Source organism: Lycium ferocissimum, chromosome 1, assembly GCF_029784015.1.
Source record: "Lycium ferocissimum isolate CSIRO_LF1 chromosome 1, AGI_CSIRO_Lferr_CH_V1, whole genome shotgun sequence".
Classification (NCBI taxonomy): domain Eukaryota; kingdom Viridiplantae; phylum Streptophyta; class Magnoliopsida; order Solanales; family Solanaceae; genus Lycium; species Lycium ferocissimum.
Genome location: NC_081342.1, coordinates 14496710 through 14512602, shown reverse-complemented (window position 1 = coordinate 14512602; position 15893 = coordinate 14496710). Strand labels below are relative to the sequence as shown.

Here is a 15893-nt window from a genome sequence, read left to right as displayed (position 1 = left end):
GTTGGAAGCATAAACTTGTACCTTTTGAGTATTCTTTTCAAACAAAAAAATAAAGTTAATTTCACTTTTCACATAAAATACTTTTAGATTATTTTTAATATTGAGTTATTAGATAGATAAAAATTGAATCACAAGTTTATAGAGATTATTTGAGTGGGGATATGAAAGCTGGGGTGGAGGTAAATAGGAGGGATGAAGATGGGTACTTTGGTAAAGAAGATATTAAGGAAGCTGTGGAGATAAAGTGGCACTCATTCACGAGTATCAAAGGTTATGTACTACTTTTTCTCAAGTAACATTTTTACTTGTCTCACCTTTCAATAGTAAATTAAAAATAAATGTCTAAAGCATTTTCCAATGTACCCGTTTTTTGTATTTTCACTTTCATCAACAGAATGTCAACTTTACAAAAATGACATAACACTGAATAATTTACCATTTCATACTTATTTTATCCCCATTATTAATTATTGGATTGGAATTTTAAGGAATTATTAGTGTCTACCTAACTTCAAAATTATTTTAATTGATTTCAATTATTAGATTACATAGTAATAATTAGGGATAATATAGTAAAATTATTATTCTATTATGACTAACGGTGTCAAGTCAATACAAGTAGGAAAGGCGATATGGAGTAATTACTACTACTAACTAACTTTGTCGGTCAACAGAATATACCGGAAGTCTTTTGTTGGTTGACGGTTCGTCCACGAGGCCAATATGGAAATGCCTCATCACCTCACCATTCATCCTACCTACCATTCTACAATCCTCCTTTCTTCGTATGCCTTCACTTTCTTGTCTACTCCTATATATATATGCAAGTTCTAATTGTCTGCATAGCTAACACACTAGAACACTCACTCTCTCAATATTAAACCAGAGAATCAAAAATGGAAAATGAGAACTCAAATGATGTTCTTCATATAGTTATGTTCCCTTCTTTTGCTTTTGGTCATATTAGTCCATTTGTTCAGCTTGCTAACAAGCTTTCCTCTCATGGTGTCGAAGTTTCTTTTTTCACTGCATCTGGCAACGCTAGCAGAGTCAAATCTATGCTGAATTCTGCTCCCACTACTCATATAGTCCCTCTTACTCTTCCTCAAGTTGAAGGTCTACCTCCTGGTGCAGAAAGTACTGCAGAATTGACACCAGTAACTGCTGAACTTCTCAAAGTTGCTTTAGACCAAATGCAACCACAAATCAAGTCTCTACTTTCCAATCTCAAACCCCATTTTGTTCTCTTTGATTTTGCTCAAGAATGGCTCCCTAAAATGGCTGATGAATTAGGGATCAAGACTGTTTTTTACTCTGTTTTTGTTGCACTTTCCACTGCTTTTCTTACTTGCCCTGCTAGAGTTCCTCAACCCAAGAAATATCCAACTCTTGAAGACATGAAGAAACCTCCACCTGGATTTCCTATCACCTCTGTCACCTCAGTCAAAACCTTTGAGGCTCAAGATTTTCTATATATTTTCAAGAGCTTCCATGGTGGTCCTACTGTATATGACCGTGTACTCTCAGGACTTAAGGGTTGCTCAGCTATACTAGCCAAGACTTGTTCTCAAATGGAGGGGCCTTATATAGAATACGTGAAATCACAGTTCAATAAACCTGTTTTTCTAGTAGGACCAGTAGTCCCTGACACACCTTCAGGAAAATTGGAAGAGAGATGGGCTAGCTGGTTAAACAAGTTTGAAGCTGGAACAGTTATTTACTGTTCTTTTGGAAGTGAAACTTTCTTGAATAATGATCAGATCAAAGAACTAGCTTTAGGTTTGGAACAAACTGGGATACCTTTCTTTCTGGTCTTAAATTTTCCTGCCAATGTCGATGTCCCAGCTGAACTAAACCGAGCTTTACCAGAAGGCTTTCTGGAGAGAGTGAAAGACAAGGGAATTATTCATTCAGGTTGGGTGCAGCAACAGAACATACTTGCTCATTCTAGTGTAGGTTGCTATGTATGCCATTCAGGGTTCAGTTCAGTGATAGAGGCACTAGTGAATGACTGTCAAGTTGTTATGTTGCCTCAGAAAGGTGACCAGTTCTTGAATGCAAAGCTGGTGAGTGGGGATATGAAAGCTGGGGTGGAGGTAAATAGGAGGGATGAAGATGGGTACTTTGGTAAAGAAGATATTAAGGAAGCTGTGGAGATAGTGATGGTGGAGGTTGATAAGCAGCCAGGTAAATTAATTAGAGCAAATCAGAAGAAATGGAAGGAGTTTTTGTTGAACAAGGATATACAATGCAAGTTTATTGAGGATTTAGTTAATGAAATGACAGCGATGGCTAAGGTCTCAAGTAACTAGGATATTCAAATTCAATTGTCATCTCACCTTTCAATAGTAGTATAGTTGGCATTTTTACTATCAATAAAGCATTTTCCAATGTACCCGTTTTTTGTATTTTCACTTTCATCAACAGAATGTCAACTTCTGACAATCAGATCACTTGACATAACACTGTAGATTAACTTTTTACTAAAACACTAATCCATAATCTGAAGAAAGAAAATGATAAAAGAACCTACTAATAATAGATTAAATGATATCAACAACATAAAAACAAATTAGAAGGTCACATATAACTTAAATTCCTCAAATTTAACCCAAAACGGAAAAAGAAAGGCAAGAATAGGAAGATGGCAGACATCCATTTCTGGGCAGAATTGAGATTTCACGATTCAGTCACCGTTATCAGCGTTCTCATGCCACAAATATAGTGTTTTTTTTTTTTTTTATGACAACCACAAATATAGTGTTAATGAAACTATTTAACTAATACACTTGGCTATGAAATGCTATTAGCTTGTCAGATAAGGTCACATATCATTTCTATTCAAGTGTGTGGCCCAAATAAGCATATATGCTCAAATCAAACTGGTCTTTACCAGTACATCTAAATAAAGCATGGAAGTTTAGTTCCTCTCTCCTCGTGCCTTTAAGGGTTTACAAGAAGCTGAAACCACATTCCAGCTTAATTCCCGTATAATCCACCAACTAAGCCACGCCAGAGCCATGAATCATCTACTTTTTAGAAGAAAAATCTTAGAAGAAAAATCTTTGAAAGTTTAAAATAGGGCTTGTGATGGTCCTCGTAAGAAAATTTTAATTTTTATGTGGGCAATAACATTTGGAACAAGAGAGAGACTGAAAACAAAACATTTAAATGAATAGTTGGTCGTAATCCTATCATAAATCACTTATTTACTTAACAACCACAAAGTAGAGGTAAGCATTGTGTACCATGGAAACTCAAGAGCTTGTAAGACTTATGCCTTCTCCCTCAACTCTTGCACCTTCACATTATGAAATTCAACTACATAAACAATGAAGCAGAAAATAAACCTGGATTATTCCACTCCTGGACACTGACTCAACCATGTAAATTAGATCTGACATCCAAACTTGAAAATTGTTGAACATCCACAAACATAAGAAAAAGTGAACACCATATTACCCATTAGCTTCTCAAACTTTTGCAATCAGAGCAATTGAAATATAAATCTTAAACGACCAGGTCACGCCATTAAGCCATCTCTGTCTCATCATGTTGTTGTTGTTACACCAATAGCTGAATCAGTAGCTAAAACGCAATGTCTCTGCTGGAAGGAGGAAGACATGGCCAGAAAGGGGCGATCCAAGATGTTAGAACTGCAAAGATGTCATAGGGAATCCTACTGATTGCGGAACTCTTGACAGCTATTTGTGGAATTGAGCTGTTGAGGAAAGAACAAGGAATTAATTGTGTGCACCCACTATTTACACAATTACTGTAACTTTTAATATCCATCTACTGCTTAAAGAAATACAACTTTCAAACTTCAAACTACCAACTTCCAACTTTTAAAGAAAGTTGTTTAAAGAAATACAACTTTCAATGTCCACTTGTAATACAAGCACCTTTATTATATCATGAACAAAAGATACTATTCCATGTGTTACTAGTGGCAACGGCCTGGTTCACACAAGAAAGACAAACAAAATTTTCTCAAGATTTAAGAGAGGTACACCTTACTCCCGTGGTTTTGAAATCCTTGGGATTATAAAGAAAACCAGGACAAACTCATCGAACAATACTGTGAAAGGAAAAACCAGTTGACACAATGCACATCCATATAAGGTAAATGAAAGTTGTTACAGCTGAACAGATTTACTTGTCATAATGTACATGCCTCACAAACCTTTTATTCCACACACACACATATATATATAACATAACATCATTTGGAAGACAATTACTCTATGGCTCCACGATGATCTTTCCTGTCGCATGTCCATCAATACTCCTGCTCCAAGCATCTTCAGCCTTGCTGAGAGGATGTTTCGAGTCGATGACTGTTTTAAGTTTCCCTTCCTTCACTAGCCTAACAAGCAACTCCAGGTTCTCCTTCTTGGGAATTAAAAGCAGTGGCACCAACTGCTTCTTTGAGAAGGTTAATTTTTTTAATGCAAAGGTCCACATGGCGCTAGGTCCAGGAGTCAGATCGATGACCTTCCCATTCGTGCTTAAATTAGGCTCAAAGGTAGACCAAGGGATGCCTGTTGTACAGTGAATCACTGCATCATATTTTTGGCCTGATGGGCTCTTAAGAGCTGCTCCCTCTGGGGTCTTGTAATCAAGAACCTCATCTGCTCCTAAGCTCTTCACAAAATCAAAGTTGCGGGCTCCACAGGTAGCAGTAACATGGGTGTTGCCAAGTTTTGCCAATTGAACAGCATAGTGACCGACACCACCGGAGGCAGCCGTAACTAGAATGTTCTTGCGGGGTCCAGTTCCATCGAGCTTGACCTCAGCAGGATTGACAAGGGCCTGATGAGCTGTAAGACCTGCAATAAGAAGACCTGCAGCTTCTGCAGCTGATACTTCAGCGGGTCTTGGAACAGTCAAACTTTCCTTAGCCACCGCATATTCAGCAAATCCACCTCCACTCTGTATCAAAACTCATGAAGATCCATCAAACATAAAGGATAGAACACCATATTACCACATTACGGTTCAAAGTGAAATGATTTAGCTAATAAGGAGAAATACTACAAAGTTAAGACGAGAGCAAGTTTGCTCTAGTCATGGTGCCTCCACTTCCAAACAATAGGTTAGGATTCAAGTCACTTGGAAAACTACTGTAGGCCCATGGGGAGGAGGGTTTGAATGAGGGGACTTGGCCCCCAAAAGAAAAACAAAATTAAGTAGCATTGAACCAACCGTACAGGCAGCCAACAAGAAACAAAAACAATGTCCATACAAAACGAACGTAAACCCTGAGCAGGTCCCACACCTACTAAGTTCCAACCATGCTCCAAAATGTAAGAGAGATGCAGCAAAAATAGAACATTTGAGAAGAATTGGACTAACCAGGGTATTAAGCATAGCCACAACCTTGTCACCGGCCTTGAAACTTTTTACATTAGATCCTACCTCTAAAACCTCTCCTCCCACGTCGGTAGCTGTTAACAACCAAAATCAGTTTAGAGAACAGTAAAAAAACAAGAATAAAATGCATGTTACAATGCATCTACACAATTACCAGCTAAATTTAAAGATAATGGCCAAAGGCTGTCTTGATGTCTTCGCCAGTTAACTTCCTATTCGAGTACATCACCATTAACAACAGTTGATGTTATTCAGCGAAGTTGATCTTCCTGGTAGCATCAAACTTTAGTTCCTTTTCTTTTTTTTTTTTTTTCAGCATCCAAGTTCAGGTCCACTCACTCATTAAATGCTACACAAGCAAAATAAATTCCATTTCTAACAACTTTATGGCCACAAATGCTTTGCCAATCAAATTCTTCACCTTTTTATGTAACCATTCTCAATCTCAGATACTTTGCACTGATGCCGTCCCCTATTCCAGCTTACAAATTATATTAGTATACCATAGCTTCTATATATTCCTTTCTACCACATTTCCTGCAATTCATGTTATCCCTATTGCTGTGAAGTTTTTGACAGGATCGTCCCTTTTACTGTACAGCTTCATGCTAAGTTATTGACTAATATATACTGCATGTGGATATGTACATAGTCCAAGAAAAGAATTTCTATCCTGATTTTGATGTGTTTATGTGGGAACTCTACTCTAGGAAAATGCATACATGCTATTCCAGAGGAATGAGCTCTAAGACATAGCATCTGCAACAACAAAAACTTGAACAATAAACTTCTACACGAACTCTATCAGTTCCCTGAGTTGATAGCAATTCTAAATGTGTATGTCACCCTTGCATAACCTAACAGCCAAGTACCTAGCCTATTTTTGCTTTTTGGCCAGACATAACGTGCAATGAAAGAGTTTCTCAATATAGGAACACCCATCTCCCACCCAAAAGAAATTCTCTATTACATCAGTCCATGGTCTAGAAATGGAACAAGAGGAAAAACTATATTAACTTGTCAAAGGAGATGATTTTTGATAGGTAGCTACAGTATTTGAGAATACTTAGACAGAGATTCTCATACTAAGGCTGATGCGAAAACCATTTATGAAACACAAGGCAACTACTACCAAAACCAAAAAGCACTAGAAACAGTGTGCAACGAAATTCTGGCAAAAAGTCTAGATATAATTGCTGACTGAACTTACTAGGAATAAAAGGAAACTTGGGAGGAAGAAGTGGACGAAGCATGCCCTTCTGAATTTTCCAGTCAACAGGATTTATGCTTGTAGCCTCCAGTTTTAGCAAGACCTCATCCTTCTTCGGAGTAGGCACAGGAACTTCCACATGCTGCAAGAAGCAAAGACGTGCACACAATCGAAAAGTTTTTAGTATTAGAAGAAATGTTGCTACTACTGAGTATAAAGCAGCCTCATTCGCTAGCCCAATGTTATTTCCAAGCTAGTGCTCAATGTTATTTCCAAGCTAGCTCTCTTCTAGAAATATTAACAATCTCAAAGCTACAAGATACGCTACCTTAACAAAAATGTCATGAAAGACTTTTTCAAAAATAATTTATATTTATGGGGTATTTTCAGAGACCTCCCTAAAGGTTTGGCTTCGTAACATCAACCTACCTTCTAGTTTTTTTTTTTTTTTTTTTTGGGTACATTGGAAGACTAGAAATATTCAAAATCGTTCATAAGCTACATCTCCCTTCTGGTTTATGTTATCATGCTTCCCTCTCTTTTTTAAATGTTTTTATAACACAATTCTTTTAACCCATTTATCAAATGTATAAAATAGCGATCGAACTAATTTGCATTTTCTGTGTACTCTTTGGCTAAATTAATTCTAAAAACATCTTTGTTGAAAAATTTCTAAAGTGTATATCAGAAAGGAATTTTTACAAGCTCTTTTGTGATTATAAATAAACTTTTTGAAAGATCTCTTAAACTACAAACTACGTTTAATATGATTTTTCCTCTGAAGAGAGACATTCAAGTGAAATAAAATCTGAAGGACACACAATAGCATATACCAAACTTAATAGCTTAAAAACTTAGCAAATATTAACATAAGGGTTCTTTAAAAACCAAGAAGCTATTAACTAGATCCATTAAAAACCCAACTATGAATATAACCCAAAACCTTCACCTATGGAATCGGACCCCATGAACCCTATGTTTAGGAGGAGAAAAAAAGGGGTTCATACCCAGAACTAGCAGCATTCAAGCGCCTTCCAATCTCAAAAGAAATGAAACCATCATGACAAGCATATTGCACTTGGTACATATTCAATCACTAATTATACCACCTACAATAGGAATATATCTCGGCTTCTCAATCTGTCTTACTAGAACAACATAGCATAACACCTTCAACCCAACATTCCTCAGATTCCTTTTACAATGAGAATAAGAATCTGCCGCTATCCTCTCATATCCACCACATTGCCCACACTTAACTTATAATCTTTCTCTTAGGGCCTGTTTGGCCATGAAAATTTTTCACTTTTTTCCGGAAAATGTTTTCACTTTATTTGAAAATCAACGTTTGGCCATGAAAATTCCAAATACAACTTCAAATTTGGAATTTGAAAAACACCAAAAAACTTGTTTTCACTTTTTTCACTTTCAATACATTCAAACAACCAAATATTCTTTGCAAAAACTATAACCAAACACAACTCCATCTTCAACTCCAACTCCAAAATACCAAATAAAATGAAAAATATTTGGTTTTCATGGCCAAACGCCTACTTAGATTCTATTGATTTCCTCTTAGGTCACTATATGTTGGTCCGTGTACCACAATCATCGTAAAGGAGCTCCGTTTTCTAAGCTTTATCATGGCTTTTTCGCTTTCGTTAGTTTCATTGTCGTATAGCTTTTGTTTCTTATCCGACCTTTTCTCACCGAGAGTCTTCCGGAAATGACCTCGCTAAATTGAAGCAATTCACTGGGTATGTTGTTGTTGTTGTCATCTAAAGGAGCTCCTAAGTAAACCGTGATTCTATAGTTTGTTTCAGACACCAAATTGAAGCAATTCAAGGAGAATTCTAAAGAGTAAATTAGAAAAGGAATTTTGGAAACCCTCTGTGATTAGAAAGGTGAATAAATCCGATCACTATTTTTATGCATAATCATAAATAAGTTACAAGATCAAAATAAGGGAGGTAAGTGTAATATCGTAAACCACAAGGGAGGTTAGTGTTACAAACTTGATGGGAAGTGTCCGAAACTATCCCTTTATTTATCTATATATTTTTAACACTTCCCCAAACCCCTTTGCCTTGAACCGTGCCTTCCATACTCCCATCTCTTCCTTTCATCTCGTAGACACAAATGGGGGTATCTTACTACACAAGCTTTGTTAGTTGAAAACCTAATAAATATCCAAGTTATGGTGACTTGGGGCTTAGACAAACAAGCTAAGTAGAAGAAAGGGAATTGTTTTCCTTTGTGGGGTTGATATCCAGGTCGGATGAATAGCTAAAGCTAGTGAAGGAAAATTAAGTGAGGAATAGTGAGAGAAGATTTTGGAAATGAATGCATTTTTTTGAAGCTGCATATTGTCTAGCATTGACATTTTTAACTAGGAAATGATTTTAAAGATAATATATCTTTGGCAAAATAGACTGATAGTTAATTAGCCTTGTTCTTATTAGTTGGAATCAGCCAGGATAATTCGCAAGTTGCATTACCTAATCTCTATTTCCATGCTATTGACCCCATATACTATCATACTGAAGTTACACACGTGTTTCCTGTCTAGACTCCGCAATTTCAGTTTATTCTTGCTAGTATTGTGGTTTAATTTGCATTGACTGAAAAAAGCAGTGCACATTGACTAAATGTTTTAAGTAGTCTTCCGCAAATCACAATTCAGGTCAACTTCCCCAAAAAGCATGCATAGCAACATATCAGAAGCATATTTCAAGCTCTCCTTACAAATACAAGTAGAATGAATTTATTTTTTTTCATTTTTCCTTCTCGTCATAAGCAAATGTGAATTTTTTTTGTCAAAAATAGCACCCAACATGTATCTCGGAGATTTGTCAGTTATCAAAATAAAAATAAAATAGCACCCAAGATGAATGCTAACCCAGTATTAGAAAATCCAATCCTCTTGTATCAATGCAAATCCTATTGCCGAGCTGAAGCTGGTCACCTTTTTACTGTACGTAGTGTAGTTGACCCTATGAAGTACTAATATTTTTTGTGATAATTTTGGTCAAAATCTCCCAGAAATGTGAATTTCAAATGAATAAAGTACTCCATCATCAGTGGAAGCAGTTGTTAAGCAGTACTATGAAGCTAATCTTATTTTTTTTAAGATATGATATGTAGTCTTTCTCAATGTTATTCTTGAAGGGTTCTTAGGAAAGCTTCTACCTCCAAAGAAAGAAAATTCAGTTTCTTAATTTTGGCATGGAGTTTAGGTTGGGTCTGTTCAATTCCAATGGCAAAAATCGAACAGCAAAAGAGTAAGACCAGTTTTGGGGAGGCTTGCCAAGTCATGTAGGACTCACAGGAATATTTGGTTCCATTAGTTTAGTAACGTTGAGTAACAGCGAGATGAAAATTGCTTACTTTAGCAAACAAAAAGGATGATTTTTGTTCACAAAAATATTCTAAGGATGTAGTTTAATTTGTTGTCATACTTAAAGTATGTTTTTGCCCAAAAACTCGCCTCACTTTACTATTTCCCAATGACTGCCTTAGCAACAGCTGAAGCTCAGCATATGAGTAGCCTGTTGCACCTTAACCCGATTAAAGAGAGAGCTGACATTTACATAAGATTGATTGAACTTTGAGAGTAGAATAGCAACAGATGACTCACATAGCAGACTCCAACTAGTTTGGAATGAGGCACTGAATAGTTGATTATACTGTGTTGCCAGGAGAGAGACATGAAAACAAACACATTTAAATGAATAGTTGGATCTCAAATTGCTCAGAATGGACCACTATCATCTAAGAAGTACTAGTAACATTTGTTTATAGAAATTTTTTTCCAGCTTAACCCAACCACTGCTTACCGTTATCTATTTCTTTCTCATTGCTTTTTTATCTGCTTAAGCATTATGGTACCATGGAAACTCAAGAGCTTGTAAGACTTATGCCTTCTCCCTCAACTCTTGCACCTTCACATTATGAAGTTCAACTACATAAACAAGTGAAGCAGAAAATAAACCGGATTATTCCACTCTTAGAATTCGTTTTTACTATGGACACTCGACTCAACCATGTAAATTAGAATGCTTGTTATAATTGACATCCAAACAAATAGAAAAAAGTAACAGGAATCCCTCTAGCTTCTCAAAGTGGCAATCAGCAATTGAAATATACTGTGACTTAGTCAGCCTCTTAAACGACCATCACGCCATCACATAAGCCATTCTGTCTCACTTCTGTTACCAGAGATTTAATGTCTAGGACAAAAATAAATCTTGTTTTGTACAAAGTAGCACGAACAGAACATATTATCTAAATTTTTGTAGCAAAAAGCTTAATTTCCAGACTAGTAAATGAGTAAAATGATGATTAAGTTTTATAATTCTTAATTAATGGCTAATATCATCTTCTCTTATCCCCTACCTCCTAATTGTAACCTTCACATACAGCACCCTCCCCAACAAGAAATGTTTCGTATTTAAATTGTCATTTTAAAAACTAGTTTGAAAATAATTATTATTCAAAACGTCAAACAAATTGAAGTCTCCTGCCAATATATTAATTTTTAGTTTAAGATTACAATGGAAGAATTCTAATTTCTAATGACGTAAGTTCAACAGTCCAACGGCAAATAAAATACTACTAGGTTTTAAACGCTCTGTCATCAAAAGCCCTCTTTAAACAACTATTTTCTGCAATTTTCTAATGAGAAATGAGCCAATTAAAAATACCAACTGTAACCAAAGAATCAACCAAATATGTTTAACACTCAAACATAATACTTCCTCTGTCTCCCAATTCATGTTATACGTTCGGATTTCGAAAGTCAAATAAAAAAATCTTTTGACCGTAACGCTCTTTGAATATTTTAAATTGTTAATTATTATTTCAGAAAACTTAAAAGATTGTGTGTGTCAAAATAAATAAGTTTTTGACTCTCGAAATTCGAACTGTAGCACGTAAACTGGGACAGAGGGAGTAACTGATATGCCAAATGAAAACAAAAAGAAAAACGAAGCAGTTATTTTTCTTACCTTTAAGCCAGAGGCTCCACCACCATAAGAGTTGTATTGGACAGCATGCATGACCTTCCCAGCCATTATCCAATTTCACCAATTTAAAAAGCCTTGACTAAACCTCGAAATTGGAGCAAAAGTGCAAAACCGGCGAGGCTATATTGTATATTGGAATATATATGTGTTGTGTGAATCGCCGCTAGCATAGGGTGCTTGTAGTATATCCATTGGGAGGCACACGTGGCGTATCTACAACTTCTAGAAACAAAAATTAGGTGGCAGCTTTTCTTAGAAAGTGGTAAAAAGAGATTCTGAAAATACGAGAGAAGGACATAAATGGTCCCTTAACTATGAGAGTCGGTTCAAAATTATCACTCAACTATGCACTTAACGATTTTGATCCTTTAAGTTTACCATAAGTTAACAAAAATGGTCCCTTAACCATGAGGATTGGTTAAAAATAGTGTCTTAAGTATGCACTTAATAATTTTGGTCCTTTAAGTTCGTCAAAAATTAATACTTTTAGTCTCCGATAAAATATTCATCGAACTGTTTGTTAGATTTGACGAGAACTATGGAAAAAAAAATTAGCGAGAACTCACATTTAGAGGTATACATTACTAAAGAAAATACCAATTATCTCGTGACAAAATCGACGGACGTCAGGGGGTTATAGGGGAAAACATACAGACTTCTTAATGTCAGAAAATAATGTCTCGAAACACAAAGACCGACGGACTCTGTCGATTAAAACCGAGGAAGTCCATCGGCTAAGTAAAATACACTAGACTCATTTTTACTGAAAACCCGATATAAAAATAAATACTTCCATCGTAGTGATTCTTTTTATAAAAAAAAAAAAAATAGTTTCCGCGCATCTTTCCTCGAAAATAATCTGCGAACGTCCGTTGGTTTTCATAAACTAATAAAAAATTTAAAAATAGTGTCTCTCGATTTTATCCATCGGTTTCCGTCCATCATTTTTTCGCTTGTTTTTAGTAATGATATTTTTGTTGTTTCTGCTATTTCTAATTTACTTACGTCGGTTTTGTAGGTATTGGGCATTTTATTTAGTAATCTGTACCTCTAAATGTAATTTCTCGCTAATTTTTCCTTTTTTTTCATAGTTCTAGTAAAATTTAACAAACAGAGTTCGATGAATATTTTGTCGGAGACTAAAAGTGTTAACTTTTGGTGAACTTAAAGGACCAAAATTGTTAAATGCATACTTAAGGGACTATTTTTAACCAATCCTTATAGTTAAAGGACCATTTTTATTAACTTGTGGCAAACTTAAAGGATCAAAACTATTAAGTGCATAGTTAAGGGACTATTTTGAACCTACTTTCATAGTTAAAGGACCTTTTCTCCTGAAAATACTCATGATAAAGTTTCCCAAGTTTGTAAGACCAGATAGATCCAGAAATACAAATGTCAAAAAAAAAAGAAGGAGAAAATGACATAAATGGTCCCTTATATTTGGAGTGAGTTTAAAACAGGCTTTTAAATATACTCTTAAGCAGTTTGCTCTGTTAAGTTTGTAAAATAGTAAATACTAATATTTTTTATTTGGGTCAACAATTTAATGAATTTTTGCTATTAGATTTAAGGGAAACTGTGAAAGAAATTATAAGATATATACTAGAAAAAGTTTCATTAAATCTCAAAATTCTCACATCAAGAAATGCTCCAAACACCAAATTGCATAAAAATATCAAAAATTACACTAGGCATCAGAAAATGCAAAAGATGTAGCTTCAAATATAAGTTCTATTTAAAAATAAATTTTCGATAAAATATAACAATCAGAGTTTGTTAAATATTTGAAGAGAACTAAAGGGGGACCAAAACTACTCGAGGCATATTTAGGGGATTGTTTTAGACCTACCGTCAAAACATAAGAGACCATTTTCGTGACATTCTCACAAAAATAGTAGACCTTTTTGTTTCTTTATTAATATGTAAAAATGAATAACACATTTTTATATTTGGAAAAAATTTAATTTAAGCTTTACATTTTATTCTAAATAAAAATCTTTTATAGCCACACAAATGTTATGGCATGTTTATTAAAAGGTTGAATATATCAACAACCCCTTAAATTTGTCAATAAATTTCATTTAAACACTCAAACTACGTTTGTTTTAATTGAACACCTAAACACGTAATAACATGTTCCTACCAAACACTTTTGGCTCCAAACTTTGAAAAGTTATTGCATGTGTTATCAAACGCCCATTACGTAAATAAGTTAACTACATAAAAATGTCACTTGCTTTAATTACACATATCACCGACCATGAAAAAATGAGAGTGAAGTGATTAGTCTAGTTCGGAAGAAGATGAGTGTCGATTATGAAAAAAAGTGACTCGAATGAAGATGATGATTCTGAGGATGACTATGATTACAAACAAGAGAAAGTGTGTTGCCGAATCTGGCAACGAGTTTCGATGAATTTTTTTATGAAGTGACTCCTCGTAAAGTGGACCTTTCGAAAAACTCGTTTGTTATCGTAGAACCTATAAAGGTTTCTACATCTGCAAAGTAAAGATATTTGAGAAAATAATGAAGAACAACTACTCTTACTACTGAGAAATCTTCAGAAGAGAAGAGTAGTATTGAAGACGAAAGTAATGATGAAACTAATGATGTGTCTTCTAAAGTACAATCAGTAAAATTGACAACTTCAATATCAAGAAGAAAATTTCTTCTAAGAAGACGAGGAGTCTCCCGAAGAAGATGATAAAAGACATCTAGACTCCCAAAAAAAGTATCAATGTGCAACCTTGTACAATTAGAGAAAGAAAAATTGAGATACAGGAAAGTATTTTGGAAACTCCAACCACAAGATTTAAGGAGTGTTAAAAATTGAACTATGTGGTGGAAGAAGAAAAGGGTTTCTTTGATTTTCGTGGTACATGAATTATTTTAGTATATGTATTAGGAAATTAATTTAAAGATACATATCTTAAATTGTTCATGTAAGAGGGAAAAGAAAAGCTTAGAAATTAAACTATGATACAAAATCTATATCTATATATATATATATAACTAGGAAATTTGTTCGCGCATCACGCGGAATTTATAAAATATTATTTTCTAACATATTTAAAAAAAAAAATAGTTTTTTTCCTCTAGTGTTTGAATCCAAATAAATTAGATTTCAAGTTTTAACCAATTTTATTAGTATTGACATTAATTAGTCTGATATTTCTCTAACTTCTCTTAGGATTTTTAATTTTCTCGAAATACTTGATTTTTGAGTAAGTTGATAAAGGTGAAATTATATATCTTATGGTTTCTTATAAGGCATGTAAATAAAGGAAATAATTTCAAGAAATCTTAAACTTTTTACGTGCATATGCTTAACAAAATTTAAAATATGAATTTATCTTTGTACATTTATAGGTATCTAACTTGTTCTTATTTATTTAAAAGTTAAAACTTTTGGTGCTTCCATTATTTTCACCTCCTTTAAATCGGCAAAGAGAACCAACAACAACAAAATAAATTAAATTTTATGAAGTCTTTTTTACCACTTCTCCCAATAGTAACAAATAACTAACATTATTTATTTTCCGTTTCCTTGATCTCAAACCTAAAATCCTTTGTTTTCCTCTCCCACCTTCTTGACCAAATCATATACACCTGCAAAATAGTTAAAAAGTATTACATTGACAATTTTTAAATTGCTATTTTAGTTGCATCACTTAGGTCTGGAATTCAATTTTACTAATTCTTTTACTTTTCTATCTTCTGCTACTTACTTCAAACCTAAAAGATTTGGACAAGAAATATGGGTAAGATAAGTAAGAGTACAATTGAATATCTCCCTCTATTCACAGGAGCGGAGTTTATCCTGTGCGTACCCAAAAAATAGCGGCTGCAGATTTTCTTGTCATCAATTTTTTTTTTTTTTTTTTTTACGATCTATGAGTATAACCACTTGTATTACCAAACTTACAAATACTAATAAAGATAGAAGAATGAGTCCGGCGCCAAAATGGCTTGTTTTTGGAGCTAATAGACAAAAATAGGATGCCTTTTTTTTATACTAAAATGGGTATTTCGTTTGTTATCCAACAAAATACCCAAAAACAAATACTGTTCCGGTCCGGATATCGTTGCATTTCGCTACACTTGTAGCGAAATTTAACAAATAATATATTTTTTATTTATTTTTTTTGCATTTCGTTTATAGACCAACGAAATAGGACAAATAAGTTTTTTTTTTTTTTTTTGTATTTCGTTTATATACCAACGAAATAGGAAAATAATTTTTTTTTTTTTTTTTTTTTGTATTTCGTTCATATACCAA

General features: G+C 34.3%; 2 protein-coding genes across 2 annotated transcripts; one reads left to right on the top strand and one right to left on the bottom strand.

Moving 5' to 3' along the window:
• Positions 1 to 830: 830 nt before the first annotated feature.
• On the top strand, positions 831 to 2395 carry LOC132049428 (anthocyanidin-3-O-glucoside rhamnosyltransferase). The gene has a single exon (XM_059440232.1). The coding sequence runs from the start codon at positions 897 to 899 to the stop codon at positions 2310 to 2312; it is 1416 nt and encodes a 471-aa protein (XP_059296215.1). The 5' UTR covers positions 831 to 896; the 3' UTR covers positions 2313 to 2395.
• A 1689-nt stretch (positions 2396 to 4084) lies between these two features.
• Positions 4085 to 11824, bottom strand: LOC132049419 (chloroplast envelope quinone oxidoreductase homolog). Its single transcript, XM_059440220.1, has 4 exons — positions 11593 to 11824; positions 6587 to 6728; positions 5359 to 5450; positions 4085 to 4935 (listed from the first exon to the last, which is right to left on the bottom strand). Exons 1-4 carry the CDS (start codon positions 11656 to 11658, stop codon positions 4246 to 4248), a joined length of 990 nt encoding a protein of 329 aa, XP_059296203.1. The 5' UTR covers positions 11659 to 11824; the 3' UTR covers positions 4085 to 4245.
• Between the last annotated feature and the right edge of the window lie 4069 nt (positions 11825 to 15893).